This window comes from Chrysochloris asiatica, unplaced genomic scaffold (assembly GCF_000296735.1).
Source record: "Chrysochloris asiatica unplaced genomic scaffold, ChrAsi1.0 scaffold00009, whole genome shotgun sequence".
Classification (NCBI taxonomy): domain Eukaryota; kingdom Metazoa; phylum Chordata; class Mammalia; order Afrosoricida; family Chrysochloridae; genus Chrysochloris; species Chrysochloris asiatica.
The window spans coordinates 9,912,798-9,935,768 of NW_006408527.1; the positions used below are offsets into that span (position 1 = coordinate 9,912,798).

A 22,971-nucleotide genomic window follows, 5' to 3' on the forward strand; every position below is an offset into this window, starting at 1 on the left:
AAGGCTGTGCTCTTTGATCTTCATCAGTAAATGTTTCAAGCCCTCTTCACTTTCAGCAAGCAAGGTTGTATCATCTGCATATCTCAGGTTGTTAACTAGTCTTCCTCCAATCCCGATGCCACGTTTTTCTTCATAGAACCCAGCTTCTCGTATTATTTGTGATATTCTCATACTGATATGTGATAGTATCATTAAAAATAATCCATTGGCCTTATATAAACAGAAGATAAAACAAAAGGTGCAGTTGAGCTTCACATAAATATGTTTTCTTCACAAAGAGATGATTTTCGAAGTGATTCTTCCCTAAGTTAAATAACATTGAGGGTATTCATTTCTTTTTAACTACATTAGGATACTAGCATTATCACATTTCTTCCCATCGAGTCCTGGTATGGTACTGCAGGTTAATATGATGGACTGCAAGGTTGGTTTGAACTGCAAGGTCAGTGGTTCAAGTTCACCAGCCGCTCCTTGGAAAGGCTATATGGGTCACTATGAGTATGAATCAATTCAACAGCACTTAAAAACAACAACAACAACCTAATGGCCACTTTCTAAAATTTAAAAAATTAAATATAGGATTACTTTTACACTGGACAGGTTTATAACTGAGGTGACTTCTCATCAATGAAGAACAGCTGCATTGGCTGCTAGAAGACCTGTTGGGAGGCAGCTCTTAGCTGTCACTTTTTTCAGGAAATTCATTGTCCATAAAAAGCTACTGAGCCCTAGCGTGGCACTACCGGATAAGCACAGGACTGGGAGGTAGAAGGTCAGCAGTTCAATCCCATCAACTGCTCTCAGAAACCCTATATACTGAGCTGCTATGAGTTGGAACTGACTCAATGGCAAAAAAAAACAAGAGCTCACTCAAGGTAAGGCAACACACATCCAATGTATGGGTATATAGACCTGGCCAACTCAGTCCAACTAGGGACAACTCTGAAGGGCGATTTTAGCTCTAGAGTTCCCTGTGGAGTTAGCTGAGGTTCGGCAGAGTGGTTTGGGGTGCAGTGACACTTGATTTCTCCCTCTGCCCATTTTGCTCCCTTGTTTTCCCTTCCACTAGTGAAAATCCCAAAGACACGCATTAATAAACATCTGGCACACTAAACTCCATCTACTTTTCAGGAATGCAACCTGTAACAAATAAGGAGTCTTTGTTTCTTTCAGATGGAGTCAACTTCATTATCCAGTTTCCTTGCTTCATGGGAGTCTTAGCCATAGAGGTCAACACAAACTTTGGTCAGAGCAGCAAATATTCTAAATCAGTCAGGCAAGTGCAGTAACAGTACCTCCAAATCTCAGCAAATTAACTGTAACAACTGTATATTTGCTACTTACATTGTTGTTGTATGGGTTGAGTCAGTCATAACTTAAGGCGACTCTGTATAGGGTTTCTGAGAGCAGCTGGTGGGTTGACCTGCCTATTTTGTGGTTAGTGTGGTCAGCAAAGTCCAGTGCTTATCCTCCAGCACTACACCAGGTTCATTTGTTACTTATATTGTTGTTGATGTTAAGTGCTGTCGAGTTGATTCTAACCTATAGTGACCCTGTACAGGGTTTCCAAGGCTGTAAATCTTTATAGGAGCAGAAAGCCTCATCTTTCTCCATCAGAACCGCTGGTAGTTTCGAACTGCTGACCTTGAGATTAGCAGCCCAATTCGTAACCATTACGCTACCAGAGCTCCTTATACTATATATCTATTTTGGATTGGCAAAGGAGGCTCTGATAGCAGACAATTAGCTTCAAATCTAAGATAGGCTCTGTTTCCACACATGCTGCCATTATTGCAGAGGCATTGTTCTATTTCTTAAAAGTTCTGATCAGGGGAGGAGTGCAAGAGTTAAAGGCAGCAGAGGTAAATACAACTATATCCACAGTCCTGCAATAATAGTGATCTACAAGTAGACAGATGCATGGATAGACACACAGACTTCACGAGTGTGGGAGAGAGACTGGAAGCATGACCACAAATATATAAAGGTTTGACAGGATATTTGTACATGGGTATTGACCTCTGCTGTCAACATATCTATGAATGTGGCAGAGCATACAAAGGGCAAAGTTATGAAAACTTCTTAGACCTTACCAAATACCTTGAGAGAATGAGGCACTGGACATGGAGGGTCAAGAGCAATATCTACAAGGACATCATGGTCAACTGGCATAACACCGTCCACAGAGACAATGTCCTACATTCTACTTTGATGAGTAGTGACTGGGATATTAAAAGTTCATTTGAGTCATGGTGTTGGAGGAGAATATTGAAAGTGACATGGGCTGCCAAAAGAACCAATAGATCTGTTTTGGAAGAAGTACAGCCAGAGTGCTCCTTGGAGGCCAAGATGGCCAAACCTCGTCTCTCATACTTCGGACATATTGTCAGGAGAGACCAGTTGCTGGTGAAGGACATCATGTTTGGTAAGGTGGATGGTCAGAGAAAAAGAGGAAGACCCCCAATGAGATGGATTGGCCAAGTGGTAGCATTGATGAACTCAAGTGTGGCAACAGTAGTGAGGCTGGCCCAGGATTGGGCAGTATTTTGTTCTGCTGTGCATAAGGTTGCTATGAGTCGGTACTGACTCGATGGCACCTAACAACAACAAGTGGCAATCTAAGGTAGAACTATTCTTCTCATCCTGGCCAGATGAAAGAAGAGTGATGAAAATTGAAGCCATTTGGAAAGTTAATCTAAGGTTATGATGAACCACATGAACCTCAGTCTTCATGACCTTCAGACTGGAAGGACTAGACGGTGCATGGTTGCTACCACCAACTATTTTGAAAGGGATCACATTAGAAACTGCTGGATATGGTTGGAGAAAACTGGGGAATAAAATTCAAAATAATAACTACGACACAGGTTTACTGTTTGGATAGGGACTGGTGGAACCCCAAAACTATGGTCCATAGTCACCTTTTAGGTCTGAAATTGAAATCACCTCAACATTCAATTTTCAGGCAAGCAATAAACAGGTGTATAAGGGGAAATAATAACACTAGTAAGGTATGTACACCTTAGAATAATCAGCCATTTGAGATCAAAAGGGCAGAATTTACCCAATGACAATGTTCAGAAGGGTTAGAAAGGGAGAAATGGAAAGAGGAAACAAAGAAAGACAAGGTCTTGGCCATCCTCACTTCTCAGGGGCATTATGACAGGACTTCTTCCAAGACAGATATTTGTTCTTCTGGCAGTCCATGATATGACCAATATTTTTTTGCCAACACCATAATTAAAATGCATCAATTCTTCTATGGTCTTCCTTACTCAATGTTTATCTTTCACATGCATATGAGGAAACTGAAACTATCATGGCTTGGATCAGGCACCCATTAATCCTTAAAGTCACATCTTCGCTGTTTAATACTTTAAAGAGTTTTTTTTTGCAGCAGATTTACCCAGTGCAATACGTTCTTTGATTTCTTGACTACTTCCATAACACTGATTTTAAATCATTCAGTATCCCCTTGTTCTGTTCAAATGATTGTCTCTTGGTCTATGTACAAGTTCCTCATGATAAAAATTAAGTGTTCTGGAATACTTACTCTTCGCAATGTTATTGATAGTTTGTTATGATCCACAACAGTTCAATGCCTTTGCATAGTCAGTAAATCACAAGTAAACATTTTTCTTTTACCCAAGATCCAACTGATGTCAGCAATGACAGCTTTAGTTCCAAGTTCTTTTCTGAATCTGGCTTGAATTTCTGTCAGTTCCCTGCTATAATTGTTTTTTAATTATCTTCAGCAAAATTTTACTTTTTGATTATATCATTTGATAGTAATGATGTTGTTCAATGGTTTGGGGTCACCTTTCTTTGTAATGGGCACAAATATGGATCTCTTCCAGTGAGTTGGTTAGGTAGCTGTCTTCCAAATTTCTTGGCATACATAGACAAGTGTCTCCAGTGCTGTGTTACTTTAAGACATTTCAATTTGTATTCCATCATTCCTGAGTCTTGTTTTTCACTAATGCCCTTAGTGCAGCTTGGACTTCTTCCTTAAGTACTATTGGTTCTTGATCACATGCTACCTGTAGAAATGGCTGAGCATCGACCAATTCTTTTTGGTACAGTGATTGTGTATTCTTTCCATCTTTTCTTTTGATGCTTCCTGCATGACTCAATACTTTGCTCATAGAATCATTACATTTCTTCCAGTCACAGAAGAGTCATTTGGGCATGTCACAGTCCAGAAAAATATCACCCAAGGCCCTATTTTTTTCCTACTACTGATCCTTTCTCTTTATTTCCAACTTTTGCATTCTTATCATTAGTAATTATCAATGCATCTTAATTATGTATTTGCTCAATTTCAAACTGAAAAAGTTGGTAGAATGGTTTAATTTCTCAATCATTGGTTTGGTGGTTGATGCCTAAATTTGAATAATAGTTGTATTAGTTGGTCTTCATTGTAGATGTATAGATATTATCACAGACAGCATTGTAGTTCATAATAGTTCTTGAAATGTTCTGTTTGAAGGTGAATTTGATACCATTCCTCTTGAATCTGTCATTCCTTGCATAGTAAGCCATATGATTACCTGATTCAAAATGGTCAATACCTGTCCATTTCAGTTCACTAATGCCTAGGATCTCAATCTTTACCTATTCCTTTTTATTTTTGATGGATTCTAAGTTTCCTAAATTCATATTTCATCTATTCAACATTCCAATTATTAATAGATATTTGAAGCTCTTTCTTCTTATTTTGAGTCATTCCCCACCAGCAAATGAAGGCCTTGAAAACTTTGTTCCATCCACATCATTAAGCTTGGCTCTACTTTGAGGGAGCAGCTCTTCTTCAGTTGCATTTTGAGTGCCTTGAAACCTGAAGGGCTTGTCTTCAGGAACTATATCAGTCAATATTTTAGTGCTATTCAGAAGGTTTTCAGTGACTAATTCCTCAGAAATGGACCCCCTATTCCTTCTTCCTAGTCTGTCTTAGTCTGGACACTCAACTGAAATCTGTCCACCATGGGTCACTCTGCTGGTATATAAAATACCATTGGAGGGTGAACTAGGTACCAGCATCACAGCAACACACTCAGTAGATGGGGAACTCTCAAATGGCATTGAAATAATTTGTTGTAGCAGCACCATATTCCTTGTACCAGTTTCTGTTATCAACCAGAATATATTTATTTATGCTGAGAAAGCCAACATGATTTCAATAGGAAAGAGATTAATATCTTCCTATAGGGAGGGGCACCAGGTATTGTGACTATTAATACAATCACAGTAATGGTACTCAGAGTTTGCCTCTTTACAAATCTAAAGGTATAAATTAAAATCCCCAAGATGTTTGTTTGACTCACCAGTATGGGTTTTAGATAACAGAGCATGGAATTAGGCACTATATGGTCTTATCCTATATACAGGGTTGCTATAAGGAGCTCTGGTAGCATAGTGGTTATGAATTGGGCTGTGAGCTCTACGGTCAGTAGTTTGAAACTACCAGTCGCTCCGCAGGAGATGAGGCTTTCTGCTCCTGTAAAGATTTACAACCTCGGAAACCTTGTATGGGGTCGTTATGGGTTGGAACCAACTCAATGGCACTTAACAAGGAGTCCTGGTGTGGCGCTGTGGGCCAATGCATCAGACTACAAAGTCGTTTGAACTGCAAGGTCGGTGGTTCAAGCTCATCAACTGCTCCTTGGAAACCCTACACAGGGTCGCTATGGGTCGGAATCGACTCGACGGCACTTCACAACAACAACAACTACAACATTCTAAGTACATTGCTAAACTTTTCTTTTTAAAATCTTACTATGGAAGCTCCACTGAACTTGAACTACTAGTGGCAGAGTTTTCAGCTTCATAGCACTATTTAAGCCATACCTATATGGCAAACTAACAAATGGACAGTGGAAATTTTGTGATAATTATAATTACAGTTTATTTTTTTCATTGGGTATCTGGAGAGAAAACTTCTTGGAGGAAGACTCAATACAGCATATTTCATCCCCTTACTTGAAGCTAGTTTGTAGATGAGAGCTTACACAGAATGATTTAGAATTCTTCCTTAAACAGATCGAGTTTTATAAATGTTTTCTTCTAAAAATCTCTGGAAAATTATTAACCTCAGAATCACAAAACCTACATTCCAGCCCAAGCTCTTGAACCAGGACGCTATGAGAAACTAGTTAAGCAATTTGATCTGTCCTAATATCTACTTTTAAGGACCTCTGGTAGTGTAGTAGTTATGGGTTGGGCTGATAACCTCAAAGTCTGCAATTTGAAACTACCAGCTGTTATGTAGGAGAAACATGAGGCTTTCTGCTCCCGTAAAGACTTACAGCTTTGGAAATCCTACGAAGGGTCGCTATGAGTTGGAATTGACTCCATGGCACGGCACTGTAGGAAAAGCACTGAATTGGTAACTGCTAGGTTGTTGTTTAAAACTTACCAGCTACTCCTCAGAAACCCTATACAAGGTTGCTATGAGTCAGAACCAGTTTAACAGGACTTAACAACAACTAAGGAAGATCGTAGAAGAATTGATGCCTTTGAGTTGTGGTGTTGGAGGAGAATACTAAAAGTGCCATGGACTGCCAAAAGAACCAATAGATCTGTTTTGGAAGAAGTACAGCCAGAGTGCTCCTTGGAGGCCAGGATGGCTAAGCTTCGTCTCTCATACTTTGGACATATTGTCCGGAGGAAACAATCATTGGAGAAGGATGTCATGCTGGGTAAGGTGGAGGGTCAGAGAAAAAGAGGAAGACCTCTAACGAGATGGATTGGCCAGGTGGCATCATTGATGGACTCAAATGTGGCAGCGGTAGTGAGGTTGGCCCAGGATCGGACATTGTTTCGTTCTGCTGTGCATGGGGTCGCTATGAGTCGGTTCCTACTCGATGGCACCTGACAACAATAACAACAACAACAACAACTAAAGTTATACAATGAGAAAGCTGAACGATGTATCTCTGAACTCTCAGCTCAAACTAAAAAAACAATCCTGTTGCTGCCAATAAAGATTTATAGCCTCGGAAGCCCTACACAGGGTTGCTGAGTCGGAACCCACTCCACGGCACATAACCACCACCACCTGCTCCTTTCAGTCCAAGCAAGAAGTGATGTGCTGATATAGTTTTAAGAATCTTGTGGGCTGTGTGAAAATTTTATAGAGGTTCACTCCATTAAACTAAGGCTATGCCACAAATCTTTACTCAAGATAATCCCTTTTCGATTTTTAACTTCTGCTTAGATGGGGGAGGGAGAATTCTCTCAAGTGCCCTTCAGGCTCTAAGGTTTAAGATGGTCTATGAGGAATGCCCTTAATTTGCAGGAAGAGTCTTTTGAATGACTGAATACTGACCTTCTGTTCTTTTCCAGGTTTCATGAAAAGCTATAAAGACACACCCTCAACCTTTCCTCAGTTATCAGTTTTCAGCACAAATTTAAAAAAATTAGCATCTTTTACCACCACCTGAGAAGGCTAAGAATTTCTCACCTCATTAAAACCTGGTTCTTCTTTCTTTCTTTTAAGTTTTTCTCTCAATGTATTTATTACTTCTTGCTTTTCACTGTAAGCAGCAAGAATAAATCAGCTTGAACACTTTGCTCAGGTAAATATGCAAGTTTGTCATTTACAAATTCTGCTTTCTACCTAACTTCCAGAGACAATTATACGAAGTTTCCTGATACTACATAACAAAGATTCCCTTTCCTCTAATTCCCCATAATGATAATGATAATAATTAGAATATACGTTTAAACTATACTTTTCACATATGAGAGGACTTTAAAAAGTCCGTGGGAAAATGGAATTGAAAGAGAATGGAATTTTTCCTTGAATTTTTTTTAAGTCCCTTCATGAACATGTATGTGTGCCACTGAATTGATTCTGACACAGAATCTGAACAGGGTTCTGAGACTTTAAATATTTATGGCACAAAAAGCCCCAACTCTCTTATGCAGAGCATCTGGTGGATCTGAACTACTGACCTTTCAGTGTGCAGGCTAGTAAGTAACCCACTACGCTACAAGAGATTCTTGTATATATTGTTGTTGCTCTTAAGTGCCATCAAATCAATTCCAACTCATAGGGACCCTACTTAGGATTCCCAAGGAGCAACTGGTGGGTTTGAACCACCAACCTGTGATTAGCAGTCCAATGTTTATCCTACAGTGCTATACCAGGAGAATTGCTACTAAGGTTCCACTCAATGGTACATAACCACAATGAAAGTCCAGTTCTTATATGAATGACTTTATTCCAAACAACTTGTTTAAATTTCTCCCTGCAATCAATGGATGGCTGCAGATAAGTTCTTTTAGTAATACACTTGTCTTCGTCTCATTAGAGTGCCCTTCAAAAAAAAGAAAGGTCTCACCTAAACAGTAGCTTCCAAGGAGATCTACTGGACCAGTTAAATTGAAGATAGAAAGCTCAGAAACATTATGGTGACTGTTTTTTTTTTTTTTTTTTAAATTTAAAAAAAAGGACAATTTTGATAGATTATCTCAGAGGATACAGGATGATCATGGGGTTTTCTTGGGAAGAATTTTTAAGAAAACAGAAAACTGTATTGGTGAGGAAAAGGCCAGGAAGGTTGAGACAAGAAAAAAAATTCCATTTATTTATTCTTTGAGGGTAGTAAAGGTTGTCCTGAGAATTTCATTGGGAAACATTACCCTATAGCCCCTGCACATATTTTTTTTGCCCCTGCACATATTTTTTCAATAACATAAATGGCGACTGCCCACCTGGGCCTTGCCAAATGGAATACAAAGGAATCAAATTGATTACATCTGTGGGAAGCGATGATCAAAATGTGCAATACCAATACCAACAGGAGTAACAAAGCCAGGGGCCCACTGTGGAATAAACCATCAATTGTTCATATGCAAGTACAGGCTGAAGCTGAAGAAAATTAAAATACCATATAGAATATATGTATTCTATCAGTCTTATTTTTCTATGACAAAAACAGAATTAAGATAGTTAACTTCATAATCATCGTGTGCTGAGTTGTTGTTGGCACAGAAACCTAAAAGTATGGAGGCAATGATAGTTTGATGAGGGGGACTTAATTAAACACAGGTATAGAATTTAAGAAATGGCTTCAGTGTTTCTCTGCAATTCTGTGAGAGCAGAAGACGGAAAGCTTCATTCAGTCCTAACCTTTGCACTTTAGAAACTATTTATCTAGCACCTTTTAACTTTTGGTGACTACTCCTCAGATATTTATCATACTGGTTGGCAAAACAGTTTACAAAATCAATGACTATAAATCAGCCTATACAATGGAAATGCATATAAACAGGGGGTTATTTGGTTTGACAAGAGATAAAATTATGGTATTTTTTAATGAGAGATAAAATTGTGGTAATTTTCTATGGCTGAATTCCTTTGTGAAATGAATACAATAAATATAGAATTGGAAACACATAATTTGAAGTAAACAGGATGATGTAAGATACATACCGCTTGATGCTGTGGCCAGGTCCTTCTAATTTAAATCACAATCACTTCGATACAAGGCTGTGCTTCCCACAGATTAACTAGTGATCACTCAGACCAAATACTAACAACACTTTAAAATCATATTAAAAATCGTAGAATACTTACTATATGACAAAAATTTGCTCCTCCCCTCCTGAAATGTTACCTACAACTTTTAATTTTTCATACCGTTGAAAAACTACAGATGTCATTTTTCAAAAATTCTTTTTAAAAAAGCAGTTATCTAAAGTGGCAATTCTAAAAATTAAAAATCATAGCAAGTTATCAAGTCGCCAAAGGCTAATAATTGTATCTTACGAACTAACATGGCTACATTATGTTTACTACCACCTTTTGATTTTAAACATGCAAAAATCACCTGGCTAAAACCGTAAGGGGCCACGATAAATTAAGTTTCCACAGACTTTAATTGATACTTTTAATTTTATCAATTAAATGAGAATTTAACCTTGGACTAACGCATTTAAAAATAACGCTAATATAGAATATTTTATCCTCATTTAAAAATGTCTACTACAAAATCTATATACTTATATTACTAAAATAATTTTTATTCAATGTAACAGAGAGAATAAATACAGCTCTTAACTTATACTTCAATCATATCACGGATTTTCTCATAAATCATTATGTGGCAATAATATACCTCCCTTATTTAAATAAATGGTGCGGACTTTTCCTCCTCTGATTTGCGCTGCTTTGTGGGACTTTAACCACAAATATGGACAGAGACAGAGAAACTTGTTTGTGATTATAATCTGGAGGAAAAGAAAACAGGGCGCGGGGGGAGAACCATCTCAAAGTACTAAGGTTAAGAATTCTCCCAGAAATACTTCAAAATTTGAAAAAGGGTGTTAAGTATAATAAGGTTGGGTTATTTTTGAACCTTTAAAATAATTTCATAGCAGGCCTGGAAAAATAATCAGATATTCTTTAAGAGCAAGTAATTTTTAAATGTGGCATTAGGATATGTGACTAGATGGTTCTTAATGTAGTACCTACTTTTAACCTGTAAAGAAAACGAATAAATTCTATAAGGAATTTAGATGACAACACAAACGTCTAGTAAATGTTGAACACAGAACAAATGTGTAAGACCCCAGGCCAGAATCTGTGAAGGTTAAAACAGAATGCATAAATAAATGGCATATCACCTTCAAGGGCAACTTTTCTAGATGAGAAATAATTATACCTACCTATCCAGGGCTTAGAAAGTTTGAAAAGGCATTGTTACTATGTAAAAAAAAAAAATAGACTGGGAAAGTTATTGGACTGATTGTAGGTTAAAAGACTGTGTAGATGATATGCCATGAACACAAACTGTATGCAGGCTATTTGATGAGATACTCACAGAATGATTGTAAGAAGGTTCCAGTATCACAGGTAATGACATTTTCCCTTGAAGATTCAATTTTGTTAAATAAAAAATCTTTTCCCCTACAATTTTCTCTTTTTTCATGCGATGTACACCATACAGTCTAAACCGAACTGCATAATTTCCAATCATCTCAGATTCAACATGATTAAATTTGAATGTTTCTGTGAAGACAGGGCATGGTCCTCTCTGGATGCTGGTTTTTGCTCTCTGTTTCTTTATAGGTAGAAGAACAAGGTGTACTTGCCATGAGTTGCCACCTGTCCTGTTATATGCTGGGATGTCTGTGACAGCTGTCACTGTTACCAGAAGCTTCTGTTCTTGTGAGTCATAGTCAAAAGTCACATCCAGGGTGCCATATTTAGCTTCTGGCTCGGGATCAAAAGGTTTAGGAAGCTGTGCAGATGATCCTTGAGCTGACATATCCTAAGAAAAGAAAATTTAAATATTTTCCATTCTAACACTATTATTTGATGTAGCACACAAATAAATACCTGGTATTTCTTTAGGAGGGTCATGGGGAAACAATTTTGACTTACTTCTACAGACAAATTAATAGTTTGCTATCATCAAAAGCTGTATCTCTAAAGGGACAAAGAGGTTTAAACAATGTAAACTTAAAAATTGAGTGAAATAAAGACACATTTATAATTTAATAGTCACCTTCACAATGTTGAGAAAGTTGGGTATATATTTTTATAATTGAAAAGATATACTCTAAAGTGTATCTGTTTCTTTTATAGGGAACCACTACATTTTAATTTCAACATTATAAACACTGCATTTGATAACTTAATATTTGGTTAGAGAGAAAGAAATAAAGTAAAATTACAATACTGCTAAAAATTGTGTTTCTATTTTTAGGGTTTGTCCTAAAATGCCCCATCTGTAATAGAATGTAACTACCTTAGGACTTAAAAAAATCACTGGAAATATAAAATACAAATGTATAAATATGAAACCCTCAACATGCTCTTGCCGTTAAGTGTTGTCTAGTCAAATTTGACTCATAGCCACCCTGTATAGGGTTTCCAAGGAGCGGCTAGTGGGTTTGAACCACCGACCCTGAGGTTCACATCAACTTTGTGGTCTAGCAATGCCACACAAGGACTCCCAAACTCTCAACATAGGTGTAGCCAAGTAATTATTTCCTACAACACAGAACTTATTCAAGTTTTAACCAGAATTCACAATAGTCATATTAATTATTGCTGTACATGAGAAATGCATATTATTATAAAAGCTTGGAAAGACTGCAGCTATACATTTTAATTATGGGATTAAAAGAAACTGTATCCCTTTTTCCTGCAACTGTCTCACTCCAACTGTCTGGAACATAATGGGGTTTTAGATAGTTACTGGATCTCTTACTTTTCAACTATACTGCTTTGCCTCTTCAAGAATTTTAATAAATATTAATATTTGTCATTTTAAAATATGACCAATTTTTAAAGTTTGACCATCATTCATTAATTTAAAATTTTTTTATTTACTGTCTATTATGGCATTGGTTACTACTGACCCCAGTATCCTCTCTTCAACCATTAGGTCAACAGAACACCCTCAGTGTTAGTTGGAAACACAGCGCCTAGCAAGGAACTTCCCAGTCTCCCTGATCACTGACATGCCCAAATGACTCTACTCTGGCCAATGTGAAGGAAACAAAAGTTATGTGTGACTTTTTACAAAGAAATTGCTTGCCACCCACTCTTTCCACCAGCAGGTACATAGACTAGATGGTGTGGGTCATCTTGAGACCACATCCTAGGGCAAGGCAAAGAGACATAAAAGAAAGAACTGAGCCCTCAAATGATACTGGAGAATAAAGATGCCTATTTACCTGCTCATCGTGGACTGTTGTTAAATGAAAGAGAAATAAACTTCTGTGTTTTTTAGCCACTGTATTTGTTATAATAGATTAACATGTATCCTAGCTATTACTCCTGGTATGTTCTAGGTGCAATTTTAGATGAGGGATACAGTAGAGCATAAAATTGAACCTCATAAAATTTACCTACTAAATCTATGGTAACCCACTTAGTATCGGATATAGAAAATAATCACAAATGAAAAACACTACTTGGGGAGAGAAGAAAAAAAATATATAGAAGAATTTAGAGTTTTTAATGCAGCATGATTAATCAGATAAACATACTCATTTTATAAAAAGAACAAAATACAAAATAACCCAACAACAACAAAACAACCCCAAACCAAAACCAACCCTTACATTTTAAAGCAAAATTTGTAGTTCCGTTCATAATTGATAATTAAAATGTTTAATATTGTTACTGTTGTTATGTGCCTTTGAGTTGGTTCTGATTCATAGCAACCTTATGCACAATAGAACAAAACACTGCCTGGTCTTGCACCATTCTCATAATTGTTCTTAAGCTTGAGCTCATTGCTACTGCCACTGTGCTAATCCATCTTGTTGGGGGTCTTCTTTTTTGCTTACTTTCCACTTTATCCCGCATGATGTCTGTCTTTAGGGACTGCCCCTCCTGATAATGTACAAAGTATGAGGGAGGAAGTCTTGCCATTCTGGCTTCTAAGGGGCATTCTGATTGTACTTATTCCAACACAGATTAGTTTGTCCTTCTCGCAGTCTATGGTACTTTTAATATTCTTCTCCAACACCATAACTCAAATGCATCAATTCTTCTATGGTCTTGCTTGTTCACTGACTTCCACATGCATATAAAGCTATGCTTGGGTCAGGCGCAACTTAGTCCTCAAACTAAGGACTAAGCTTGGGTCAAGCGCAACTTAGTTCTCAAACTGATATCTTTGCTTTCAACACTTTAAAGAGGTCTTGGTGCAGCAGATTTGCCTAATATGATATATTGTTTGATTTCTTGACTGATGCTTCAATGAACTGATATAGTGCATTCAAGCAAAAAGAAGTCTCTGACAACTTTAACTTGTTTCCCCCTTTGTCATGATGTTATTGATCCAGTGGTGAAGATTTTTGTTTTGATTACACTGAAGTGCAACCCATACTGTAGGCTATAGTCTTAGATCTTCATCAGGAAGTATTTTAAGTCCTCTTTGCTTCCAGCAAGCAAAGTTGTAGTATCATCTTCATACCATTGGTTGTTAATGAGTCTTCCTCCAATCCTGATACCACATTCTTCTTAATATAATCCAGTTTAGCAGGTTATTTGCTCAGCATACAGACTGAATAAATATAGTGAAAAAATACAACCCTAGCATACACCTTTCCTAATTTTAAACCATTCAGCCAGTGTTACCATGTTCTGTTCAAACAACTGCCTCTTGGTCTATATACAGGTTCCTCATTAAGTGTTCCGGAATACTCATTTTTTTCAATATTGCCCATAGTTTGTCATGATCCACACAATCAAAGGCCTTTGCATAGTCAATAAAGCACAAGAAAACATCTTTCTGGTATTCTCTACTTTCGGCCATGATCCATCTGAAGTCAGCAATGATATTCCTCATTCCATGCCGTATTCTGAATTTGACTTGAACCTCTGATGGTTGCCTGCCAATGTACTGTTGCAGCCATTTTTTTTCTGAATCACTAGCAAAATTTTACTTTGATGTGATATTAATGACATTGTCCAATAATTTCTGCTTTCTGTTGGGTCACCTCTCTTTGAAATGGGCACAAATATGGAACTTTTCCAATTAGTTGGCCAGGTAGCTGTCTTCCAAATTTCTTGGCACAGATGACTGAATGCCTCCAGTGCCACATCAGTTTGTTGAAAGATTTGAATTTATATTCCATCAATTCCTGGAGCCTTGTTCTTTTCCAATGCCTTCAGTGCACCTTGGACTTCTTCCTTTAGTACTGTTGGCTCTTGTTCAAATGCTACTTCTTGAAATGGTTAAACATTGACCATTTCTTTTTGGTATAGTAACTGTGCATATCCCTTGAATCTTCTTTTGATGTTGTTTGCATCATTCAATATTTTGTCCTATTTGCTTAATAGAACATCTTATTTAAATCTTTTCTAAAATAGTGAAACAAGGCTAAGGTTTTAAGGCAATACATTTTGTTGTAAAGCCCTAGATGGATATTTCTAAATTTTCTTTCTTTTAGTGCCACCCTAATTTTTTTTCCCCCTGGGCAATCTGATAATTCTTGTGAAACTTGATTTTAAAACCAAACCAAACCACTTGCCGAGTCTATTCCTATTTATAGCAATCCTAGAGAACACACTAGAACTGCCCTATATCGTTTTCAAGGCTATAATATTTACGGAAGCAGACTGTCACAAAACTGCTGAGCTTTCTGTTAACCAAACACTTGAGCACTGAGCCACTAGAGCTTTGGAGGAAAACAATAAAAGTTAACATTTGCATTCCACTGTAGGATAAACTCTGGGCCCCAAGATCAGTTTGAACTGCAGGGTTGGTGGTTCATACTCAGTAGTCACTCCTTGGAAAACCTATACAGGGTCGCTGTAAGTCAGAATCGATTCTAGGGCACTTAACAACAACAACAACATTTACATTTCACAAATAGGCAATACGAAAACAATTCATCCTTTCAAGGTGTCCAAATCAAAGTTTTAAATAATCTTTAGCAGCAGGTCATCAAGAGAGTTTATGAACTCCATGCCACGGATTCTTCTGACCTGTCTCTGTCCTTCCAGTTCAATCACAGATGTGGAGATGCTCCCATATATCCTGGATTAAAGCAAGACTAAGGCAAGAATTTTCTATTTGGTAAATGATGTTCATTATAAAGAAAGAAGGAAGCAAAAGGAATTTTGGAAAACACAGGAATGAATTTTAAAGTAACAGGATATCTACATTCTACATCCCAATACTTATGCAATGTGCATTTGTAGGATTGTTTGAATATATTCATTGTTCCTATAGTAGACTAAAACAGGAGAGAAGAGACTCACATGAACTATTAAAACAGACAGCTCCTTAGTAACCTGTGAAATATGGACAATACCCAGAATACAGTAACTATAGATAATGAGTAAGGAGGTAGCATGTAAGACAATGGCAGAGTTCAGGAGCTGTGTTAAAGATAGATTAGTTGTTGTTAGTGCCATTGAATAGGTTCCAACTCATAGCGACCCTGTATAGGGTTTCAGAGGAGCCACTGGTGGGTTTGAGCTGCTGACCTTGCAGTTCAAATTGAGCTTGCAGTTGAGTGCTTATCCTACAGTATCACACTAGGACTCCAAAGATAGACAGTAACTAAGTTAAAAGTTTGTGAGATGTGCCAAAGATCGATAGAATGAATAGAAAGTCTGATGGAAAGCCCAATCCAGGTCATCTCTGGGCTAACAGCTACGCCGTCCCTGTGTTAAATTTAACAACTACAGATCAAACCTATGTCTGTTCTACTAGGCTAACTGGCAAGTTTCAGTGGTAGCCAAATATCCTTATCCCTAATTCTCTTTTATGGAGCAAATGTGCAGCATTATTGGTCCAAGCCATCCTTGTTGAAATTTCATCATAAATAGGGAAGGATGATGAAGCAAAGAGAGTAAGACAGGACATATGAGCATTGTATACACCAGGATTCATATAATATGGTTCTTCTACCCATTTATACCCTATCCTATTGCATTAACCTTCCTTTTCTTCTCTCCTTACTTCTTGCTTGATATTTGAAGTTGACTCATACACACACACACATCATTCAAGCACCTTAATATAGTCTGTGAGTTTTCTGAGACAGCTTGCCTGGTGGTGTGCTTAGAGGAGGCCACTATATCAAAGTAATGCCTCCCACAATTTAGATCAGAAGCATTGCTAGGCAGACCTGGCTTGAATAATAGTTTCACCATTAAAGAGCTGCTAGTACTTTTGGTAAGGAGCTCTGGTAGCGTAGTGGTTACGAATCGGGCTGTGAACCTTAAGGTCAGCAGTTCGAAACTACCAGCCGCTCCACAGGAGAAAGATGAGGCTTTCTACTCCCATAAAGATTTACACCCTCGGAAACCCTATACAGGGTCGCTATGGGTCGGAACCGACTCGATGTCACTTAACAACAACAACATAGAGTCCTGGCATGACACTGTGGGTTAATGCACTGGACTGAAAGGCAATTTGAACAGCAAGGTTGGCAGTTCACTATTACCAGCTGCTCCCCAGAAACCCTATACAGGATCACTATGGGTCGGAACCTGACTGTACAATACTTAACAACAACAGCAACGGAACTGAGCAGAGGCTCAGTCGGATAAGTACTGGGCTTTGAACACAAGGTTGGTGGTGCAAGTCCACTAGCTGCTTCATGAGAGAAAAATGAGGTTTTCTGCTTCTGTAAAGATTTCAGTCTCAGAAACCCTACACAGGGTCTCTATGAGTTGGAACTGGTTCAATGCCACTTAATAACAACAACAAGTATTTTGGTATATTAGAGTCCTGGTGTGGTGCTGTAGAATAAGCACTGGACTGCTAACCACAAGGTCAGCACTTCAAACCCACCAGTTGCTTCTTGGAAATCCCAGAGACAGTTGCATAGGTTAGAACCGACACAACGACACTAACAACAACAATAACCTAGCTCTCAGTGTCTTGATATTTTCATTTGTAAAATTTAAATACTAGCTTCCTGAAGATGCGATTGCTAGAATTTTTAAAAGCTTCTAGCATAACTCTTAGCACGACTAGTGACAGTTATCACTGTTGTTCTTGCTAATTACAAAATCTAGGCTTCACTTCTAACTTGTTGGCTATCTATATAGTTTGAAAATCTACAAAACAATTGCTCAAATTTGTTCAGCTAGTAAATCACAGAAAAATATTCTTTGTGGAACATCATGAAATACTGATACTTCAGTTCAAATACTGAAGTATCAATGTAGAATTTTCTTCTAGGTCAGACAGAAATACTAGTAACAGATACAGAGTGGTTCCTTCAGTTATAGAAGAAAATCATAAAATTAAGGACATTCCATCCCTAGTTTAACTGTTCTGTATATTGGAAAACTACCTCTATTATTTAATTTCCAGAGTACATCAGACAATTCACCTAATAAGAACACTGGCATGCTTTAATATTATGAAATGTTGGAGACAAAAAAAAAAAGTGAAATTTGAAAGCTAAAACATAAAAGGAAAGTAAATCTTAAAAATAAATACTACTTTATGAAAACCTGTAGGTTACCTTTGTAAAAAAGATTAGAAAAAATCCTTTTTAGCATATGGCAAGACTTCAAAGATGTAGCACAACTATTTTTGTTGTTTGCACAATATTGCTCCAAATAACTACCTTAAAACTCAACCACCAACTACTTTCAATACATGATGAACTGAAATTATTAGTTAATTGATCACCACATATCCCCCTCCATATTCTTGTGTATATGAAAATGCAGTAATATTATTTTGAAAGATCTATGATATAATATTAATGAGTACCCTCCCAACAGTTAAACAAAAATTTTTAACTCACAAACATAAATTATGAAACCAAGATGAAACAACTAGGTAAATAATCTTAGTATTTAAAAAAACAAAAGAAAAGACAAACCTATTGTAAGGTTAAAACCTGAGGGAAGATTATTTTTCAGGCTTCTCTGCTGGTCTCATTTTTAGCTACCCATTTTCCTTTTGTGGGGACTTGAGGACTGGGGCAGTCCTGATAAGTTTGTTGGATACAGATTAGATCAAGGACAAAAACTGGAATGACCGTCACAAAGGACAAGGCAGTGATGAGATCAATTCTTCTTACCAAGAGGAGAAACACAGGGTTATCATCCTCCAAACCACATTCAGTTAAAAGATTCTATGTGCTTTTACTTACTTCAGGACTCAGGACTGCCGTGCTGTCACTTGGAACATCTTCTTCATATCCTTTATTATGAAAACTTTCTATTTCATGACCTGCGCTTCCTTCACTTGGGCACTTGTTATATGAGCATCTTGGACTGTTGCTGCAGTGAGAATAGTCACATTTACTGTCCCCAATTTCTGAGGGTGTACATGAGAGATGGGGAGAACCACTGTCATCCTGATATGGTGGTGGCTGCAATTCATCCAGTGGGGGTGTTCTTCTCATTCTCTGAATGCAGTTTCCTGATAATGATTAAGAATCTTGTCACTGTTTCCAATTAGCCTCACATGCAGTACAGTCTATAATAATTATAAATAACTTAAAAAAAAAAAACTGGATGAAAAACTTTGTGGCAACATGACTATTAGATTTACTAGCATGTTTTCCTCTTCTCTAGTTCAGAAACAAAAATAAAATAATCTGGTTCCCCATCCTTCTCCTTCTGCATAATATGAGTAGGAAAAGGAAATGTCAGATATACTAAAAGATCCTGCTATATACAGCAAAAATGGGAGAAGGACAAGTGTTAGTGAAACAGCTTGTTTATTTGGTTCTCTCTAAGCAGACATACTTTATCATTTATTCCCTTGTGTTCTATGGCCTATTTAGCCGAAGCAATAAAAATATAGTATGTAAAACAGATATAAACACCTCTTTTTTTCCCCCCAGTTACTGAGATAAACTTAAAATAGCATTCAGCTTAACAGGGTCAGAAGCTGTTTTTCTACATCACTGCAAGAACTAGAATCCTAAAATGAGATGCACTGTAAAACAAGCCCTAATCCTTACTTGCCTGCCTCCATCAGTCAGCAAAGACTGAAAGATATGTGTGTTCTCCTGTTTCCACTCCCATTCAATTCTATGTCTAGAACCACATTCCTTTCAAAGCCAGGCTCTATCTTGTTTATAGCAGGCATTTCATTCTCTAATAGTTAGCTGAAATTATATTTTCTTTCACTCTCAAAAATTTTGTTTTTAATTTGTACCTCGATGATTGAGAATCAACATATTTGCAAAAGAGGATGTAAGTGCAAGTGGGAGGTGGATATAAGGAAATAAAGTTCAGTATACAATTTAAAAATAACTAACTCTGTGTATGTAAATCCTGAATGTGATATAAGATATTAAATTTAAACACTGCTAATTTCTTCTGTTAATGGACTGTGTGTTTCCTTTCTCAAAAGAAATTGAAAAAAGGTAGCTTGTATTATAATCCTTATAATAGAGTTCAGTTCAAATATTCAGTAGTTCCTCTGTTCTTCCTAAGAAAAGAAAAACTTTGCACAAGAACTACAGTCTCATTTAAAAACTACCACAATGCCTGGCTCAAAAGAAAAAATATTAATTTGCATGAACTTAGCACAAATTTACATATTTGCTCAGGAGTCACAATTTTGGAAAAATAAAATGAAATGTCATACCTAGTAAATCTAATGTACTAACTCAAGAAAAATTACTGAAGTGGGTTCAAAAGCTCATAGAAAACTCCATTATCTTGTAATTCCATTTTTCCAGGAACTTTTTGGTGTTCCCTTGTATAAGTGAAGCTAAATTAGATAAGAGAAGATAAATAGATACATCACAAGCAGTGGCTAATACAACACAAAATTACAGATGGATATAGAGGCATGTAGTCTTAAGTGATTATCTGATTTTATCCATTTATGTGGGTAGAGGGATAGGTCAGTATGTGGCTGGCAGTTGACTGACTGGCCAAATTCATAACCTCCTTCTTTCCCTAGATTCCAATTTAGGGTGGCCAATGAGAACTAAGCAGAAGATTTCAGAGTGGCGATTCCAGGAAAACTTTTGTTTTCCTGTTAAAAGCAGGCAGACTCAAATAGTATCTCCTTTTGTCTCTTTGTCTTCCCCCTCCTTGACGGGAATTGCAGAAGTCATGTTATAACCATAAAGGGACACGCATGAGATTAAGCTAAGGATGGTGAAGCAGAGGAATAAAGTCAGGATTACAGAAACATCACTGAGCAGCTACTTAAAAACACCTTGATACCTGAGACAAATAAATCTCTATTGTTTTCAAATACATTTGTGAATGATCCAGTTTATAAATCATGAAACCAATATCCCCCGCAACATATTTCAGAGTGTATATTCACCAGACATTGAATTCAATTAAATGGTAATACCTGAGTACTTACTGTAATATGAAGTAATGAAAATTTTCCTAATTTGATACTGGAGTCAGAATACCAGTATTTCCTAGAAGAGAAGTCTCTCAGCAGACTGCCCCACAGACAGAACTGGATCACAAGTCTGTTCTTAAACCCAGTACTGGTAAGGGAAATGGGATTACCATAATTGGCTTAGATTAATCAAAAGTACCAAATTTGAAACTTGGAACATGGCTAGCTCCATTGTTCATACTCTGGAGAAGAAGAGATGCTTGGAAAATGTAAGATGTAGGAAGGACAAAGGTAGGAAAGGTTGGTTAGAAAACCAATGTGATCCAACTCTTGCCTACATTATCTTTAAGGTTGACAATTCCATCTCTGGATTTGTCTCTACACACTATCTTCTCTCTCCATAGTTTTATTCCTCAGTAGATTTTGCATGACAATAACTTTCTCTGAACTTCTTTTTAATATGACCGGTATAATATAATTTCTGTCTCCTAATGATATTATAAGGAGCTCTGGTAGCACAGTGGTTACGAATCGGGCTGTGAACCTTAAGGCCAGCAGTTCGAAACTACCAGCCGCTCTGCGGGAGAAAGATGAGGCATTCTGCTCCCGTAAAGATTTACAGGCTCGGAAACCCTATACAGGGTCGCTATGGGTCAGAACCGACTCAACGGCACTTAACAACAACAACGATATTATGGAGTCCTGGTGTGGTGCTGTGGGTTAATGCTCCAGACTGCAAAGCCTTTTGAACTGCAAGGTTGGTGGTTCAAGCTCACCAGATGCTCCTTGGAAACCCTATACAGGGTGGCTATGGGTCAGAATCAACTCGACAGCACTTAACAACAATGATACTATGCCTTATTTTCACTGGTTGACTTTGTTACATATTAGTTTATATTGCTAGTCAACTGAGGTATTTACACAGCTGAACTCCAATCATTTGGCTTTTGTTTAGATTTAGTGTTAACTATTTCAGAAACCAAGGAACAACTAATCTAAAAAAAGTGTGGTGATAAAGGTAGACAGACCTCATTACTGTTCTCTGGATTTAAGAGAAATGATCTCAAAATTGTAGACTGGATTATACACATTATTTTGTTCATTCCATATCTTCTAAGTTTTGAAAATAATAACACATTATTCTCATCTTTACTTTTGCATTTTATTTCTCTAAGTAAAGAATATGTAAAAATTTCATTAAAAGTATACCATTCATAACCTCACCTTTAAAAAACTGTTTCATGGTACCTAAACATTGGAATAACTAGGTAAACGGGCTTATATTCCATTGATAGTTGGAAGCATTTTAAGGGAGCTGTTTTATAAAGAAACCATTTCTATTATAATTGCTATATTATACTGCAAACTTCAAGCTTAAGAAACTATTTCTAGTGGAACTATCTAACAACAAAATTATTATGCCCTGTCACTACTTTGTTCCTAATTTCATACCCTTATTTTTACAGAAACAACACATCTATAAAAGGATTCATGTATGTAATATTTTAAGCACTTTAATTTACTATCTATGTATTGCATAGCACCTACAGCATAAAACAAAATATCTTCCTGCCCTAGAAAAAGCAGGATGCATGCATACCTGGAATATGACCTGTAGTTATAAACATTAAGTTTTAAGTTAGTGGTTTTCAAACTGCGGCTCAACCACTGCAGAATATATTTTTCTTTCCAAATGTCTGTGGAAATTTACCAAAATTAAGATAGTAGGCAATACATTATTGGCTCAACACATTTCAAAACACTAGAAGTGTACATTAGATATTTTCTGGCCATAGTGAAATTAAACCAGATATCAGAAACAGAAATGTAAGTTGGAAATCTAGTCAGAAAAACTAGAAACTAAAACATTGTCCTATAAACCATGGATCAAAAGAGAAATTACAATAGAAATTAGAAAATGTGCTAAAGAGAATAATAATAAAAAGAACCCATATAAATATATGTGGAATGCAGCTAAAGCTGTGTTTAGAAGGATATTTGTGGGTCTAAGTGCCAATGTTTAGAAAAAAGGCTGAAAATCAATGATAAACACCTTAATCATTTATCTCAGGAATAATAAAGAACAGAAATTAAACAGAAAACACACATACAATAGGAAGCATCAGAAAGCAAAATAAAATTCATTGAAAACACTAATAAAAATTGATAGGCTGCTAGAAGAAACTGGTCAAGAAGA

General features: G+C 37.0%; 1 protein-coding gene across 2 annotated transcripts in view; it reads right to left on the bottom strand.

Annotated features, from left to right (window-relative positions):
• Positions 1-22,971, bottom strand: part of SYT14 (synaptotagmin XIV) — a 230,580-nt gene that overhangs the window by 72,759 nt on the left and 134,850 nt on the right. For both annotated transcript variants that reach the window (XM_006834040.1, XM_006834039.1), the window contains exons 3-4: positions 18,601-18,872; positions 10,830-11,279 (exon numbers count right to left, since the gene is read on the bottom strand). In XM_006834040.1, coding sequence (XP_006834103.1) covers positions 10,830-11,279; positions 18,601-18,872 — 722 coding nt within the window. The remainder of the gene's footprint in view (positions 1-10,829; positions 11,280-18,600; positions 18,873-22,971) is intronic.